The 16,957-nt window shown below is 40.6% G+C and overlaps 1 protein-coding gene across 1 annotated transcript in view; it reads right to left on the bottom strand.

Moving 5' to 3' along the window:
• Nucleotides 1–16,957, bottom strand: part of TIAM2 (TIAM Rac1 associated GEF 2) — a 228,203-nt gene that overhangs the window by 23,149 nt on the left and 188,097 nt on the right. Inside the window, 3 exon segments of the mRNA XM_038394827.2 lie at nucleotides 2,350–2,475; nucleotides 2,858–2,926; nucleotides 4,480–4,659. Coding sequence (XP_038250755.1) covers nucleotides 2,350–2,475; nucleotides 2,858–2,926; nucleotides 4,480–4,659 — 375 coding nt within the window.

The following is a 16,957-nucleotide window of genomic DNA, read 5'->3' as shown; positions in this document are numbered from 1 at the left end:
TCTGAACCATGCTGGCAAGGATATATTCTCCAGATATAACCATAAACCTAATTCAACACTGGATTCAACAATGGAATCACTGCATACGAGAACATTAAAGTGTGGCTCCACTCTGAAAAAACAGATAGTCTTGTTAGATTCTGTATTTGTTTTGTTTCAAAGGCTTTCCTATACATATGCACAGTTTACAACTAAAAAAGGTGGTTGAAATGGAGTTTTCCAAAGGAAAAGCAAGTGTACCCTCTCCGACAAATGGCTGTATAGGTGAGAGGGTTCTAGTAGAATATGGAGCCTTTTGGCTTTAGGTTATAAATTCAAATCCAATCCAGGTTTGTGGGTAAAAGTTATTCCCATTTGACAATTGTTCAGTGGCCTACGGTAAATGCTTGGATGGTTTCAGCCAGTTCTCTGTGGACATCACCAAAACAACCACTTCATCTGACAGTCAGTCTCAGCCTCAGCAATGAGACCAAGCATTGCAAGGGTATGGGCACTGGACTCTCCCCTCATTCGTCCCTCCAGGTCAGGATTAAAGGTGTGTCAGGGGACCAGCGGTGTTCATGATAGAGAACTTCAGTCTCCGGTGCTATCAAAATGACATATTTCATGAACATTGAATTCACTTTTTAAAAAAGAAAAATCAAGAACTTCTTAAAAAAAATTGAGCTTTCCCTATTTATTATGTATCTTTGGGAAATAAGCTAATGAAATGCATACAAGCTAAAGAATAATACTGTAATTTGCCTTTTTAGTGCCACTTCATAGAGCAATCCAAGAAAAAAAAAATCAGTAGTTATAATAAAATTCTAGTGTTTCTTCATTACTCATTACATCTCCATTTCCTGTCTTCTACACAAAGAAAATCACACCTAGCATGAGCCTGTCAATTTAGAAGTGTGAAGAGACAGTTTTCCTGCACATATAAAAATAATTCCCTGTACTCCTCCACTCTCCCTGCCCCAGGTATGTGTGGGTCAGCTACACCAATTACTTCATCTTTGATTCCTTTTTCTGCCAACAGCGTCATGTTGCAGCATGAGTCTGCAAAAATAAATCTGTTTTGCTGTGTCTGCTGCTTAACAACAGCACATTTTATAAATGGAGCTTCACACAAACAATGGGATTCCATTCCTGTACTTGCATATGAAAACACATGCAATCATTTGCTCTTCAAAAACCCTGTTTACCCCATTGGAAAGTTTTGGGAAGTTTACTTTACACTGACAATATTGCTTCTTGCACAAGGTTTAATAACTGGTCATGCTTTTGAATACACTTATTTAACCCTTCAATGACTATATTATATAGTTTTATCCTACTACATGGCTGCAATGGGATAGGGAGAAGGTTGGACAACTATGTGACTGAGCTTATGGTGTTGGGAAGAATAGGGGTGACTGTATGGGTGAAAAGAAAGTAGGGGCTGATGCCAGAAGAAGGTATAAAAAAAAATTCTGACGATTTTCAAGCCTGTTAACATTTTTTTCAAAAGGTGGTAATTCCTGGGTGCCTTTGTGTTTCTTTTTTTGAATGAAGGTAAGCTTGGGAAGAATTGTGAGTCCTGGAGACTACCAGGGCAGGAGAGATATCTTATTAGAAAACAAGCCACAGAATAAAAAAGGAGGAGCCATTAAAAGAGATGGGAAGGGGACAAACCAAAAAAGTAACAAAATTTTAAAATACCCAAAAAAATACCTTTACCCAAAATTTCTTTAGTAAAAGTCAATGCATATCTGGGAGACACAGCAGAACTGTCCCCTAGTTCCATAACACAGCAGTCACGGGATAGGAGCCCACCTCTTGTGGGTGGTGAGTGAAGTGAGTGAGTGGTGCTATTCAGGCATCTGAAGAACCATACAGTGGGCCATATTCTGCCTTCACTTACACTCCATGGGCCCTGGATGTGAGAGAACTCCCACTGACTACAGTTGCGGTTATTTGTATCATGTAGCCGGTGAATTAGGCACCATCACGTCAATGGATTGCAGGGGGGATAATGCAGGGCAGAATTTGGCCAAGTGATAATGACCTTGCTATAAGAGAACACAGCATCTTTAAGCATTATGTGTTTATAGAATACTGAACATCTAAATCTATACTTGTTTCCAATGGCACATCATGCACCATGGAAAAGAGAAGAACTAAAATGCAAAGTTAGCCTTTATTTTTCATTTCTGAATTCAGTCAGTGCTCAGATATGTATTTGCAATAAAAAGCAAAGCTTTTAAAACATAAAAAAACCCCGTTATCTGGAGAGAAAGAGAAGAGAGAGAGAAAATAAACCTAAATACCAGAACTCTGCACAAACTTCCAGACACATTACAATTTGTTAAAAGACCACATGTTTACCCGAAACTGGGATGGGGTTTCCAGTGTGTGAAAATCTGAGGAGGAAGAAATTCCATCTTCCAGGGTCTCCAAAAACACCTTCTGGAAATTCAACATTTCTGGCAGACTTCCAAACAATGACTCCATCTGTGTGAAAATCAGACATGACAGACATGAAGTGTCCAACTTTACTGGATGCCATGAGGAGACAATCCACTAAAGAGGAGCTATAAACAAAGGGATGCCACCATAGTCAATGATTTTTTGTTTTCTTAATAATGTTGGCAATGACTCCACAAAGAAAAAGTGGCTAAAAAATACCAAAGTATTTTTTAGAAATGTTTTAGTCAGGAGAACAATTACCATTACAAAAGATGTAGCTAATGTGCTAAATAGAAAAACACAATAGTGTATGCTCTATTGGTATGTTTGTTGTTTGCTTTCTCTGTCACGTTCGCCCAAGTGTCAAGTGATTTTAGAAAGAATAAAAAAGAACCAAGAAAACATCTTTTTTTAACCATTGCCTCACCTCATCTTGGGTAAGGAAGGTCTCATTTTGAAGGGGTTCCAAGTATAACTCAAAAAGGCAGCTCAAATCCTGCAAGAAACAAAGAATTTGCTCAGCTTTATATAACAGTTCAAAACCAGAATGCATTTGAGAGCTGTATATAAAAAAATCACATTCAAGAAGAAAACTTAGAAACAATTCATAATTCACTTTTTTGCAACACTAAAAACTATTTTTAGTTTAGACGCAAACTAATCGGAACCTAACACTGAAGCTTTATCAGTCTTATAGCCCCAAACGGCACAGTGTAACAAAGAAATTATATTTTAGTACAGAGAGGTATACAAATATTACAGAAGATAGTTTTATGAAGAACACAAATATTGAAATACATGAACATCATCAAGGTTCATAAGCATGCACGTTGGGTGAACAATAGCAACAACAATAACAATAGCCTGCACATAGTTTAGGTCACTTTCCCATGTCCAAGTAGGTACAATGCTTGCTTTGTATCATAAGTGGATGCATCCAAATATCTAAGGGCACAATCTGAGTCTTGATTAAAGTGAAAAGGAGTACTTTTGGCACCTTAGAGACTAACAAATTTATTTGAGCATAAACTTTTGTGAGCTGTAGCTGTAGCTCACAAAAGCTTATGCTCAAATAAATTTGCTGGTCTCTAAGGTGCCACAAGTACTCCTTTTCTTTTTGTGGATACAGACTAACATGGCTGCTACTCTGAAATCTTGATTAAAGTGGTCTCTATTCAAGAAAGAGCAGCTGGACTTCTTCAGGGATCCATTTTATGTAGATATACCTAGTTTGCTCAAGGAAGAATAGCTGGAGATAATTGAGATTTCTAAAGCAAATACATTGGGAACCTTCCCTCCTAGACTTCCACATGCATGTTGATTCCAGCAAATACCTGTACCTAATATATTTTGACATCAAGCGTTAGGTTGGCAGTACTTCGGATTGTGAACAGGCTTCTTCCTTGATGAAAGTTAACAAATCAAAGCTTCACATAAGACTTTTAATTGAAGTTTCTGCTTTTGGAATCCAGACTTAATTAGCTTGGGTCTAATTAAAGGGCCAGGCATTCAAAAAAAGTATGGCCTTATTTACTAATTGAACAAATTATTACTACTGGAAACAGCTGAAATTGTGCATTATGTGTTTTAGTCTCCCGGGCTGCTGACTCAAAAATAATTGCCAATTATTCACCAATTCATTAGTTTCCATGATAAAAGACATTCTTCGTAATCAGAAGAGCTAATCTTTAAAAATATATGAAAGTTTAAATTCTGGAGAAGTATGGAAAAATCCACTGGATGACCTGATAGGATGATCTCAATCCTCAGATATTGCAGATGCCCTCTGCCATGAATTTCCATTCCCCTGGATATAGGAATACATCTCAAATTGCCCAGGGATCTGAAATCTTAGGGCCCGGACCTGCAGCCTTTACTCACAAAAGGTAAGTCCATTGAAGGTGATGTGAATGCTCATGAGAGTAAGCTCAGGACCTTTTAGTGGTCAGCTCATACACAGATAAGCCTGAAAATGTACAAGTATAGTATGCAAACCATTGCAGAGCTCAACAGGAAGCATTTAGCTAAACAGGAGGTTTTTTCTTTTACCTTAACATACGATTTCTCAGTGTCCATAAGTTCTTGGATAACCTTTCTCAACCTATCTGCATCAGACAGGGCTCGTCCCAGTGGTCTCAGGGGTGGATCTTGGCTGTCCTTTTGTCCTTCCATACCGTTTGCCTGGACTTCAGGAAAATTCTGACACAATGTAGTGATTTGTTCGGTGCTCTATTGGATTAAAAGAAGTAGACGCATTTGAAAACATATGACAAACAAAATGTAGGTGCAGCCTTTTTAGAACTTTCTATAGGAAAGGGGATTCACAGATTCATGTTTGCTCCTATTCTAAATTCAGTGGGCCATATCATACCATTGATTTTTTAAGCATAACTCCCTATTGCTTTGAAGGCATAATACAGCATAAAAGAAAACAATCAATGGCATAATGTGGTCCTTTACAAGAAAAATTGTTTCACAGATCAAAACAATAACATTTGCAATTTTCTAGTGATTTGATCCAGCACCGTTGCCAACTCTGTCCACATATCTATTCGGGGGATACCATCATAGGGCCTAATCACATCAGCCACACTATCAGAGGCTCGTTCACCTGCGCATCTACCAATGTGATATATGCCATCATGTGCCAGCAATGCCCCTCTGCCATGTACATTGGCCAAACTGGACAGTCTCTACGTAAAAGAATGAATGGACACAAATCAGACGTCAAGAATTATAACATTCAAAAACCAGTTGAAGAACACTTCAATCTCTCTGGTCACTCGATCACAGACCTAAGAGTGGCTATACTTCAACAAAAAAGCTTCAAAAACAGACTCCAACGAGAGACTGCTGAATTGGAATTAATTTGCAAACTGGATACAATTAACTTAGGCTTGAATAGAGACTGGGAATGGATGAGTCATTACACAAAGTAAAACTATTTCCCCATGGTATTTCTCCCTCCCACCCCACCCCCCACTGTTCCTCTGATATTCTTGTTAACTGCTGGAATTAGCCTACCTTGCTTGTCACCATGAAAGGTTTTCCTCCTTTCCCCCCCTGCTGCTGGTGATGGCTTATCTTAAGTGATCACTCTCCTTACAGTGTGTATGATAAACCCATTGTTTCATGTTCTCTGTGTGTGTGTATATAAATCTGTCCTCTGTTTTTTCCACCAAATGCATCCGATGAAGTGAGCTGTAGCTCACGAAAGCTTATGCTCTAATAAATTTGTTAGTCTCTAAGGTGCCACAAGTACTCCTTTTCTTTTAGCATTTTTTGTATCGATTTCCATGGATGTTTAAAACATACAGGAAATACAAGATCATGCTCAATCTGCAACATCTATTTTGATACTAAGTATTGTCTGAAGTTATTTTCTGTATGATCTATTTCTCCTCTTTTTTGCCACATTCACTCAAGGAAGATAGGAAGGAACAGAAAATAAAATGCTCTTTACCTTTCTTTTTACTAATTTTTATTTATTATCTGTTTCAGATTATTGACTTTCAATAAGACTTGAGCTTCTTAGTGTCAAAGTCACTTTTGAAAATGGGACTTAGGAACCTAAATCATGTAGGGGTGTTTGAAAATTTTAACCATAGTAAAAAGAGGAGATAAAAACAGTTTCTCAAGCAAGATGAGAGGTGGAGATGAAACAAAAAGGGTAATGCGTCCTAGAAGAAAAAGATGGCAGAAAACAGGAGAATGCCTCCTGATAATGCGAGACTGTTTCCTAGTATACCCCAGAGTGTTTAGTCTAGCACAGTTTTAAATTACACAAGCAATATGATTTCCAACACTCCTATGTGTCTGACTACAACTTTATACCCTGAGTAGCACTGAAGTATCTTACAGGTTTCAGAGTAGCAGTCGTGTTAGTCTGTATTTGCAAAAAGAAAAGGAGGATTTATGGCACCTTAGAGGGTAACACATTTATTTGAGCATAAGCTTTCGTGAGCTACAGCTCACTTCATCGGATGCGTCCAATGAAGTGAGCTGTAGTTCACGAAAGCTTATGCTCAAATAAATTTGTTACCCTCTAAGGTGTCACAAGTACTCCTCTTCTTTTTGAGGTTCTTCAGAGGCTCTGAGGTATATGACTACCACCTTAGGAAGCATATTCCACAGTCCTTATTCTTCGACAATTGTTCATGATAATCAGCCTATATTTTCTATTGTCCAGTTCTACCGTATTACTCGTAGGTATACACCGCCTTGTACCACACTCAATGGTTCTTTCCCCCTCCTCAATGATCATGTTTTCAAATACTTTTACTACTAATGCTGTACCTGGAGTGTCTAATACCAATATTGGATTGTCACAAAATGTTGTACCATATCTTATATTCTATTTAGGAGACCAAGCCATAAATGAAATCAGCTACGAACATGTGAGTACATATACAAATGTTTCCTTCATGGTTCTGAACTAAGGTGCTGATTCAGCAAAGGAGTCAGTGCAATATACAGCAGCCCTTGGCCAAAAATTAGGGAAGCATAAAGATGGCTCCTTTCCACTCCCTTTCCTTCTCAAGTTTCAGAGTAGCAGCCCTGTTGGTCTGTATTCGCAAAAAGAAAAGGAGTACTTGTGGCACCTTAGAGACTAACAAATTTATTAGAGCATAAGCTTTCGTGAGCTACAGCTCACTTCATCGGATGCATTTTTTCAAATATTTGCAAATACTCACCAACAACCACACACCACACAACAGAACCACTAACCCAGGAACCTATCCTTGCAACAAAGCCCATTGCCAACTCTGTCCACATATCTATTCAGGGGACACCATCATAGGGCCTAATCACATCAGCCACACTATCAGAGGCTCGTTCACCTGCGCATCTACCAATGTGATATATGCCATCATGTGCCAGCAATGCCCCTCTGCCATGTACATTGGCCAAACTGGACAGTCTCTACGTAAAAGAATGAATGGACACAAATCAGACGTCAAGAATTATAACATTCAAAAACCAGTTGGAGAACACTTCAATCTCTCTGGTCACTCGATCACAGATCTTAGAGTGGCTATACTTCAACAAAAAAGCTTCAAAAACAGACTCCAACGAGAGACTGCTGAATTGGAATTAATTTGCAAACTGGATACAATTAACTTAGGCTTGAATAGAGACTGGGAATGGATGAGTCATTACACAAAGTAAAACTATTTCCCCATGGTATTTCTCCCTCCCACCCCACCCCCCACTGTTCCTCTGATATTCTTGTTAACTGCTGGAATTAGCCTACCTTGCTTGTCACCATGAAAGGTTTTCCTCCTTTCCCCCCCTGCTGCTGGTGATGGCTTATCTTAAGTGATCACTCTCCTTACAGTGTGTATGATGAACCCATTGTTTCATGTTCTCTCTCTCTCTCTCTGTGTGTGTGTGTGTGTGTGTGTGTGTGTGTGTGTGTGTGTGTGTGTGTGTGTGTGTGTGTGTGTGTGTGTGTGTGTGTGTGTGTGTGTGTGTGTGTGTGAGAAAATCTCTCCTCTGTTTTTTCCACCAAATGCATCCGATGAAGTGAGCTGTAGCTCACGAAAGCTTATGCTCTAATAAATTTGTTAGTCCCTAAGGTGCCACAAGTACTCCTTTTCTTTTTGCTAAACAATAATGTCAGGCTAAAATCTGAAACAGAAACTACAAAGGCTTGCCATGTTATGGTGTCATCCAATGGACAAATAAACAGTAGTTCTGATGTTTAGGGAAGTAGCTCCTAAACCAGGCATGGGCAAACTTTTTGGCCTGAGGGCCGCATTGGGTTTTGGAAATTTTATGGAGGGCTGGTTAGGGGAGGCTGTGCCTCCCCCAACAGCCATGTGTGGCCTGGCACCTGCCCCTTATTCCCCCCCTCTTCTCGCCCCCTGACGGCCCCCTCTCGGGACTCCTGCCCCATCCAACCCCTCCGTTCCCTGATGGCCCCCACGGGACCGCTGCCCCATCCACCCCCCTCCCTGTCCCCGACTGCCCCCAGAACCCCCACCCCTGACTGCCCCCCACCACCCCATCCAACCCCTCCTCTCATTCCTGACTGCCTCCCCCCGGACCCCTGCCTCATCCAACCACTCCTTCTCCCTGTCTCCTGACCGACCCCGGAACCCCCACCCCGACTTCCCCCTGCCACCCCATCCAACCCCTCCTCTCATTCCTGACTGCCCCCCCGGGACACCTGCCTCCATTCAACCCCCCTGTTCCCTGCCTCTGACTGCCCCAGCCCCTATCCAAACCCCTGCCCCTTGAACACCCCTCCCAAACTCCGCTGCCCTCTATCCAATCCCCCTGCTCCCTGCCCCCTTACCACGCTGCCTGGAGCACGGGTGGCTGGCAGCGCTACAGCTGCATTGCCCAGCTGAAGCCAGCCATGCCACTGTGCAGCACAGAGCACCGGGTCAGGCCGGGCTCTGCAGCTGCACTGTCCCAGGAGCTCACAGCCCTGCCGGTGGCACAGTGAGCTGAGCCTGCAGGGGAGGGGCCAGGGGCTAGCCTTCCAGGCCAGATGCTCTGCCACATTTCCTATAGCAATTAGGCGACATGCATCATATAACGACACCATAAATTATAGCATAACATCCCAATCAATTATTGGACAAAATAAATATGCATTCCTAACATCCAAATAAGTGACATTTTAAAAAATTATATCCAAACAATATCAACGTAGGACTTTCCAGTCCCTGACTTTAAATGGCTATTATTCCCACACAATGCTTACAGTACCTTGCATCACTAATGCATGCAAGCATCTACTCCACAGTCCCTGTGTAATGACAGCTCTTAGGACTGCAGAATCTAGTTAAGGGTCATATTTACAGCACAAAATAGGATTTGACAAAATACAGTAAACATTGAATGGCATCTGTTGAGATTACAGCTTTGTCTTGCTGAAATTTGTCAAAAATCACACTTAACTCTGTGGCATTAAAAATAGCAGTTTCTGAAATAATTATTCTTTTCACTTAGCAAATCATGGTTTTATTTTAAGAACCTTTACAAGAAAATGAATTTCCAAAACACTTGAGTTTTATCTCCTTTGTTTCTGATGTCAGACAGTTTGACATTTGTGTCATAATGACTTAGACTTCAGGCGATATACAGTTCAAGGTGTGTGTGGGCAGCTGTGATTGACATCCATGGGAGTGCAACCATTGATCAAGGATAATAGGTAGCCTATTGAAGGCTATAAGCAAAGCACAATATTACTCTGTAAGAAAAAATATGTAATAAATTATATACATATTATAGAAAGATGCACTTGAACACTAATGTTGAATGCGCCATCTTCTGTAAGTGCCTGAAAGGGGGTGTGGGATGTCGCAGCATTATTTGTAGGCATCTTGCAGGACCATGAGCTTTGGAGAACTGAGCTTTCCCACCCTCTTCCTGACTATATTCTTGTTGTATTTCATGCATTTCTTTTATTAAAATGTCAGGGCAACTTTCATTAAAGCAAAAAGAAAAGGAGTACTTGTGGCACCTTAGAGACTAACAAATTTATTAGAGCATAAGCTTTCGTGAGCTACAGCTCACTTCATCGGATGCATTTGGTGGAAAAATTTTTTCCACCAAATGCATCCGATGAAGTGAGCTGTAGCTCACGAAAGCTTATGCTCTAATAAATTTGTTAGTCTCTAAGGTGCCACAAGTACTCCTTTTCTTTTTGCGAACATTTTTATGGCTGACTTAGAACAACGCTTCCTCAGCTCTCGTCCCCTAATGCCCCTACTCTACTTGCGCTACATTGATGACATCTTCATCATCTGGACCCATGGAAAAGAAGCTCTTGAGGAATTCCACCATGATTTCAACAATTTCCATCCCACCATCAACCTCAGCCTGGACCAGTCCACACAAGAGATCCACTTCCTGGACACTACGGTGCTAATAAGCGATGGTCACATAAACACCACCCTATATCGGAAACCTACTGACCGCTATTCCTACCTACATGCCTCTAGCTTTCATCCAGATCATACCACTCGATCCATTGTCTACAGCCAAGCGCTACGATATAACCGCATTTGCTCCAACCCCTCAGACAGAGACAAACACCTACAAGATCTCTATCATGCATTCCTACAACTACAATACCCACCTGCTGAAGTGAAGAAACAGATTGACAGAGCCAGAAGAGTACCCAGAAGTCACCTACTACAGGACAGGCCCAACAAAGAAAACAACAGAACGCCACTAGCCATCACCTTCAGCCCCCAACTAAAACCTCTCCAACGCATCATCAAGGATCTACAACCTATCCTGAAGGACGAGCCATCGCTCTCTCAGATCTTGGGAGACAGACCAGTCCTTGCTTACAGACAGCCCCCCAATCTGAAGCAAATACTTACCAGCAACCACACACCACACAACAGAACCACTAACCCAGGAACCTATCCTTGCAACAAAGCCCGTTGCCAACTCTGTCCACATATCTATTCAGGGGATACCATCATAGGGCCTAATCACATCAGCCACACTATCAGAGGCTCGTCCACCTGCACATCTACCAATGTGATATATGCCATCATGTGCCAGCAATGCCCCTCTGCCATGTACATTGGCCAAACTGGACAGTCTCTACGTAAAAGAATGAATGGACACAAATCAGACGTCAAGAATTATAACATTCAAAAACCAGTTGGAGAACACTTCAATCTCTCTGGTCACTCGATCACAGACCTAAGAGTGGCTATACTTCAACAAAAAAGCTTCAAAAACAGACTCCAACGAGAGACTGCTGAATTGGAATTAATTTGCAAACTGGATACAATTAACTTAGGCTTGAATAGAGACTGGGAATGGATGAGTCATTACACAAAGTAAAACTATTTCCCCATGGTATTTCTCCCCCCCCACCCCACCCCCCACTGTTCCTCTGATATTCTTGTTAACTGCTGGAATTAGCCTACCTGCTTGTCACCATGGAAGGTTTTCCTCCTCCCCCCCCCCCCCCCGCTGTGGGTGATGGCTTATCTTAAGTGATCACTCTCCTTACAGTGTGTATGATAAACCCATTGTTTCATGTTCTCTGTGTGTGTGTATATAAATCTCTCCTCTGTTTTTTCCACCAAATGCATCCGATGAAGTGAGCTGTAGCTCACGAAAGCTTATGCTCTAATAAATTTGTTAGTCTCTAAGGTGCCACAAGTACTCCTTTTCTTTTTGCGAATACAGACTAACACGGCTGCTACTCTGAAACCTTTCATTAAAGCAAGTCTAGTCCTCAAATGTTGAAGTACATGCCCCCTGCCTTAGGTGATGCTTCCAGCCTGTACGCCCTTACAGTTTGCAGACTTACTGCCCACTGTCATCCCCTGTGAAGTGGGGTGCTGCAGAACTTGGCTCCATGATACACATGGGGCTGTACACTCCCTGGGGGCAGATCCTTCATTTCTGGTGCAGCCATTTACACCTGATAGGAAGAATTAAATGTTACCCAATGGCAGGACTTTACACCCACATTGCACTGCACACTTTGCACAGTTGTGAAGGGCCACACTAGATGCAAGGCAGTACAGGATGCAGATCTTTGCAGAACAGTTTCTGCAGTAAAAACAATGAGGAGTCCTTGTGGCACCTTAGAGGCTAATAAATTTATTTGGGCATAAGCTTTCATGGGCTATAACCCATTTCATCAGATGCAGGGAGTGAAAAATAAAGTAAGCAGGTATAAATACACAGCACATGAAGAGATGGGAGTTGCCTTACCAAGTGGGAGGGCAGTGCTAATGAGGCCAATTCAATTAGGATGGATATGGCCCATTCCCATGAAAGGCCCACTGTGTTCTGTCTGGACCAGCAGCCCAGCATTCATGAGCAACTCTATAACAACAAACCAATGCCTGGGCATAAAATTCCTGCTTTTCATTTCATCCTGCTACCTGTGTTTTTCCAACCCATCCTTAATGCACAGTTCACAACCTCCTCCAATTCTTGTCTTTGCTCCTTTTTCCTCCCACTGCACCTTATGCTTGATCCAGCCTGCTACTCCTCACACACTAAATGACCTCCCACTCTACATTCAAATCCCTCCTCAAAACGCACTTTTCCTCTAAAGCCTTCCGATGCTGATTCCTCATCACCACCTTTGCCACATCTAGACTAATCCATCACTTGTTATACAGTATGAGACGCAGAGCATGATATGTATAGTATCTGACCTGTCACTGATGTAGGCTGAGTTCTTCAAAGCCACCTAGGGGATTCGGATACCAAATGGCCACCAGCTTCACCCAGATGACTGATAATTTCCACCTTAGTCTTTGGGCTCCTGGAATGTGCTAGTTTTTCCTTTATGTTTGTACAATGCTAAGCACACTGTTGGCGCTCAGTAAATAGTAACAATGCTCTGTGTCAACTTCACAGGGTGTTGTTATTAATCTGAATCCAAGCCGTATTACAAAAATAATAATTCAGATAACTGAACAGGGAGCAGATCCCGGTCCAGCTAGGCTATGCTCAGTACAGGATCTGGGGAAAGGGCAGAGGGAAGGTGGTTGCATTGATCCTATGGTCAAACATGAGTCTGTCTAGCCTTTGGCATAGCTTAGAGTCATTTATAGACAGCCCTTTGGCAATGCACAGTGAAGTTTAACCTGGGCTGAGGATCTGGCTCATGATATCTAAAAAAACAACTATGTTAGATTTTCAAGGTCAAGTGAGACAAGGCAATGAGTGTTAATGTAGGGCCAATAAACTTACATACTGGGATTCCAGGATAGAATCGAAACAGTCCTAACTGTGTCATGTTTAATTTGACCATTTTAACAGGTTTTCCAATGTGGCTGTGTACAACACTTCTACCACCACACCAGCTCTACCTTTAGAAGCTGATGTAAAGGGCTCTGGGTCATGATCCTGCTGCTTTTACCCTACACTCTCCACCACCCCATAGAGATGTAGAAGACACCCCAGAGGTTGCTGTTATGCGAAGTCCTGCAGAGTCACACAATGGGCAGAAATTGCTTTCTCACCCCTCTGTGGTTGCTCCCACTCTGGTACTATGCATTTTGCTTTAAGAAATGAGAATATAATTTTTTTCTAAATTTTGGCTACAACGTTCTTCATAAATAGGGAATATCTTTATCGACCTTTTAGAGGTATTTGTTCTGGGCAAAGATATAACGTGCCAGTGCTTAATATTGCCTGATTCTCCCATGAGTTTGGGCCCAAGCAGACATTAGCAGTGATGCTTATACTGTAACTTGGTATGAGTCATGTCTGATTCTCAAAACATGGAGTAAAATGTATTTGAGAAAAAAAATACTCAGAGAACACCCTTTTTAACCGAACAAAGAATCCCCTTACTAGGGAGCTATGATTAACCTTTGGTATTTTCTTTGCTATTTGGCATTTATGCACATAGCAGTCTGAAGCTTTGACATTCCCTGCAAAGTTAAAAACCTATGCAAAATTAATTGGAGAAAGAGCACATGACATTAATCAGAACTGGTTAAGCTCCAGCAAAATTTCATGGCTGCCCTCTGAAACACTGCGACTTGATAGTGTATGATATTGAATGAAAACCAGGGTTCCATGAGGTTAATTAGTGTTACCTTCTCTGTGTTGTTTATTTTACCATTTCTCATTTAAGCACCACATGTACTCCAAAGTTTGCTCTGCCAGGCAGTTGGCATTTGTTTGAAAAAAAGTGATTAACAGAAATGTTTTTGAGTAGGCTTAGAAAATTCTTTAACATAACCTCCCGATGAAATGTTCTCTCTCACTCTCACACACACACACAAAATGCATGAGTGTGAAATTGAAGCAAAAATTTTATATATAAATACATATATAAAATGTAGACTAGTCCATCACTTGGTATACAGTATGAGACACAGAGCATGATATATACAGTGTCTGACCTGTTACTGATGTATATTCACAGTTGTGTACTCTTATAAAGAATGCCTGCATCTATGTGGAGGTAATTAATTCTTTGAATTTATTATCTGAAGGTGAATCATGTTGATCATCATAATGAAAAAACAGAATGACTATCATATCATATCAACAGAACAGAAAGTGACTCACTTTAAACTTGAATGCTTGTCTGGTTAGTTGCCTGATGTACCAGTAGCTTATTATTTTCCAGCGATGAGACCGGAATAGCATCACAGCCGGTCAACAGAAGAAAAGCAGTGGGATTCCAAGCAACGAACAGTAGGCCTAAGGCCTTCTCTAGCATCAGCTCTTGTGGGAGAATAAAACTGTAGGAGAAGCCCATAAAGTTTCCACTTGCTTTAAACAGACAGGGGTAGACCTAGTTTTCATGATTTTTCTATTTAAAGTGCTTTCGATCTTCTTTCACCCTCCCTATGAATGGAAAATGCTTTCCACTCAAAGCCATTTTCAAGCATAGAAATCTGCAGGTTGTAGTTTCTTAAGGGACAGGTGACTGTCAAGACAGAACCTTTTAGGGATCCACATTTCACTGGAAAAAAAAATCTATAAACTCCCCAGGTGCTGTGCATGTATAGATAGTATATATGTTCTACTAAATCATTCATTTGACTGAAAATCTGAAAAAATGTCTGGAGTTTGGGGGTTATTGAAAGTAAACTGGTTTTCACTGGAAACTACCATAATGAGCTTTTCACTGCAGATATACTGAGGTTACTGACAATAGGTGGCACTGGAGATGGGGTAAGAGACAAAATAAAATGGAAACGTTTATAGCAGAACTCTTGTATTGCTATAGCTCTAGTTATTTCAGATGGTCAGTTATAATCCCCCAGTTTCAGGATTTTGTATCTTGGACATGTTTTTTTTTTTCGTTTGAGAACAACAAAATAGAATTGTTTGTTCACTAACTAAAAAAAGTAGCTTAGTGTATGATAATATAATTACCTTTACAAGGCCATTTGTTCATGATGTGAAACAAATCCTTGCTGGTACTGCTAAAAAAATCTCAATCATGTCTGAAAACCGCTAGTTGTGCAAGCACAATAACTTTTTCTAACACATGCTCCATGATACTTTGGATCAACTTGATCACCTCAATGGTTGCAGAGGGGCCTAATACAAAGATTTTATAAGCAGATTTTTAGCCCATTCTCAGTCTATTTTATCCACTGATATGATACTTGATATCCTAGTATTAATTAAGAATTGTTATAATCTTTTGACACTATGGAGGGCCAAAACATCTCTGAAGTCCCTACAGTGCATAAGGGATAAGATTTCTCTATATCAATAGATAAGAGCAGATAAAGAATCTAGTTTCTTTTTAAAAGTACAGTAAGTGTGACTAAGTGCACTGTGCTCAGGCAAACAAATACAACTCTAAAGTATCCTCCAAATATCACATTATGAATTGAAAAGGTGCTACCTGGAAGCATTGTTTTGTTTAGGATTGTTTCAGTTTGAGATTATGCTTTTTAATTAAAAAATTACTAGTAAAAAAGCAAAGTAGATTAAACAGAAACAAACCTCATATAAGCTCTCGGGTTCTGATCTACAAACTAGGCATGTTCGGACTTACCTTAAGGGATGGAGCAGCATACCCAGTAAGTAAAGGATGAAACACAGTGATGAGTATTTCGTATAATAACCAGACAAATTGAGCTGAGCTAAGGTTAACTCTGAAGTTCCCAGTCTCAGAAATTTTAATCAGAACTCTAATGCCATTAGTAAAAACATGGATTTGCTTTTCTCATGAAGAGAGTGTAAAGTAATGTTGGCAAGGTAAAGTTGTTCTAATTAAAACATGAGAAGTTTTAATACTAACTTTATTTTAAAAGAACTGCTGAGATATTTGCTGATCAAGTAGTATTGTGTGTTAATTAAATATCTAACACCCTTTTGTGACAATACAGCACATCAGCATTTGAAATATACAAAAGTTTGCATCCAGTAAACTGTTATGCAAGACAATTAGGCCTGTATTCTCAAAGTGCTCAGCACCTGCATTTCAGACCGAGTTCACAGGAGTTTTGCTCAACAGCTCTGAAAAATCAGTGTCTTAGGGACCTGATCCAATTTGTACTGAAGTGAAAGGCAAAACTGAAAATCATTGCAATGATGCAGGGTCCAGGCCTTTAACGTATCATGCAAAATTTCAGATGGCATTATTCAGATAGACAGAAACCTAGACTGACATACTGATTTAGAAAAAGATGGCACCTCTCAGTGTATACATAATAATGAAGCGTATATAAAAACTTTCCCTGAATCCCTACTGTATTTTTATCCTATAGCTTTATTAAAAATATTGCCTCTCTCCTCCTTCCCTCTCTGCTTATTCTGATGCAGTCAGCCATTAACATATGCAATTTAAGGAGCAGAAGATTTCAGGCACGGGTTTTGCATACTTTTCTGTTTATGTAGTGTCACAATTTTCTTAAAATCTATTTCCCCTGGGGGGCCCAGGGTTGCAGCCTCTGCTTCTCCTGCAAATAAAGCTACAGTCCCAGATTTGTTAGAAACCTCAGAAAGGGAACCAAGTGTTAATATTTTGGTTATTTTCAAGCTGTAGCGAACCGCTGGTAAAACAAGCACAATTCCCTGCTGTGATCTGAATCATCATTTG

Source organism: Dermochelys coriacea, chromosome 3, assembly GCF_009764565.3.
Source record: "Dermochelys coriacea isolate rDerCor1 chromosome 3, rDerCor1.pri.v4, whole genome shotgun sequence".
NCBI classification, from domain to species: Eukaryota; Metazoa; Chordata; order Testudines; family Dermochelyidae; genus Dermochelys; species Dermochelys coriacea.
The sequence above is the reverse complement of the archived record's forward strand: the minus strand, read 5'-3'. Positions and strand labels throughout refer to the sequence as shown.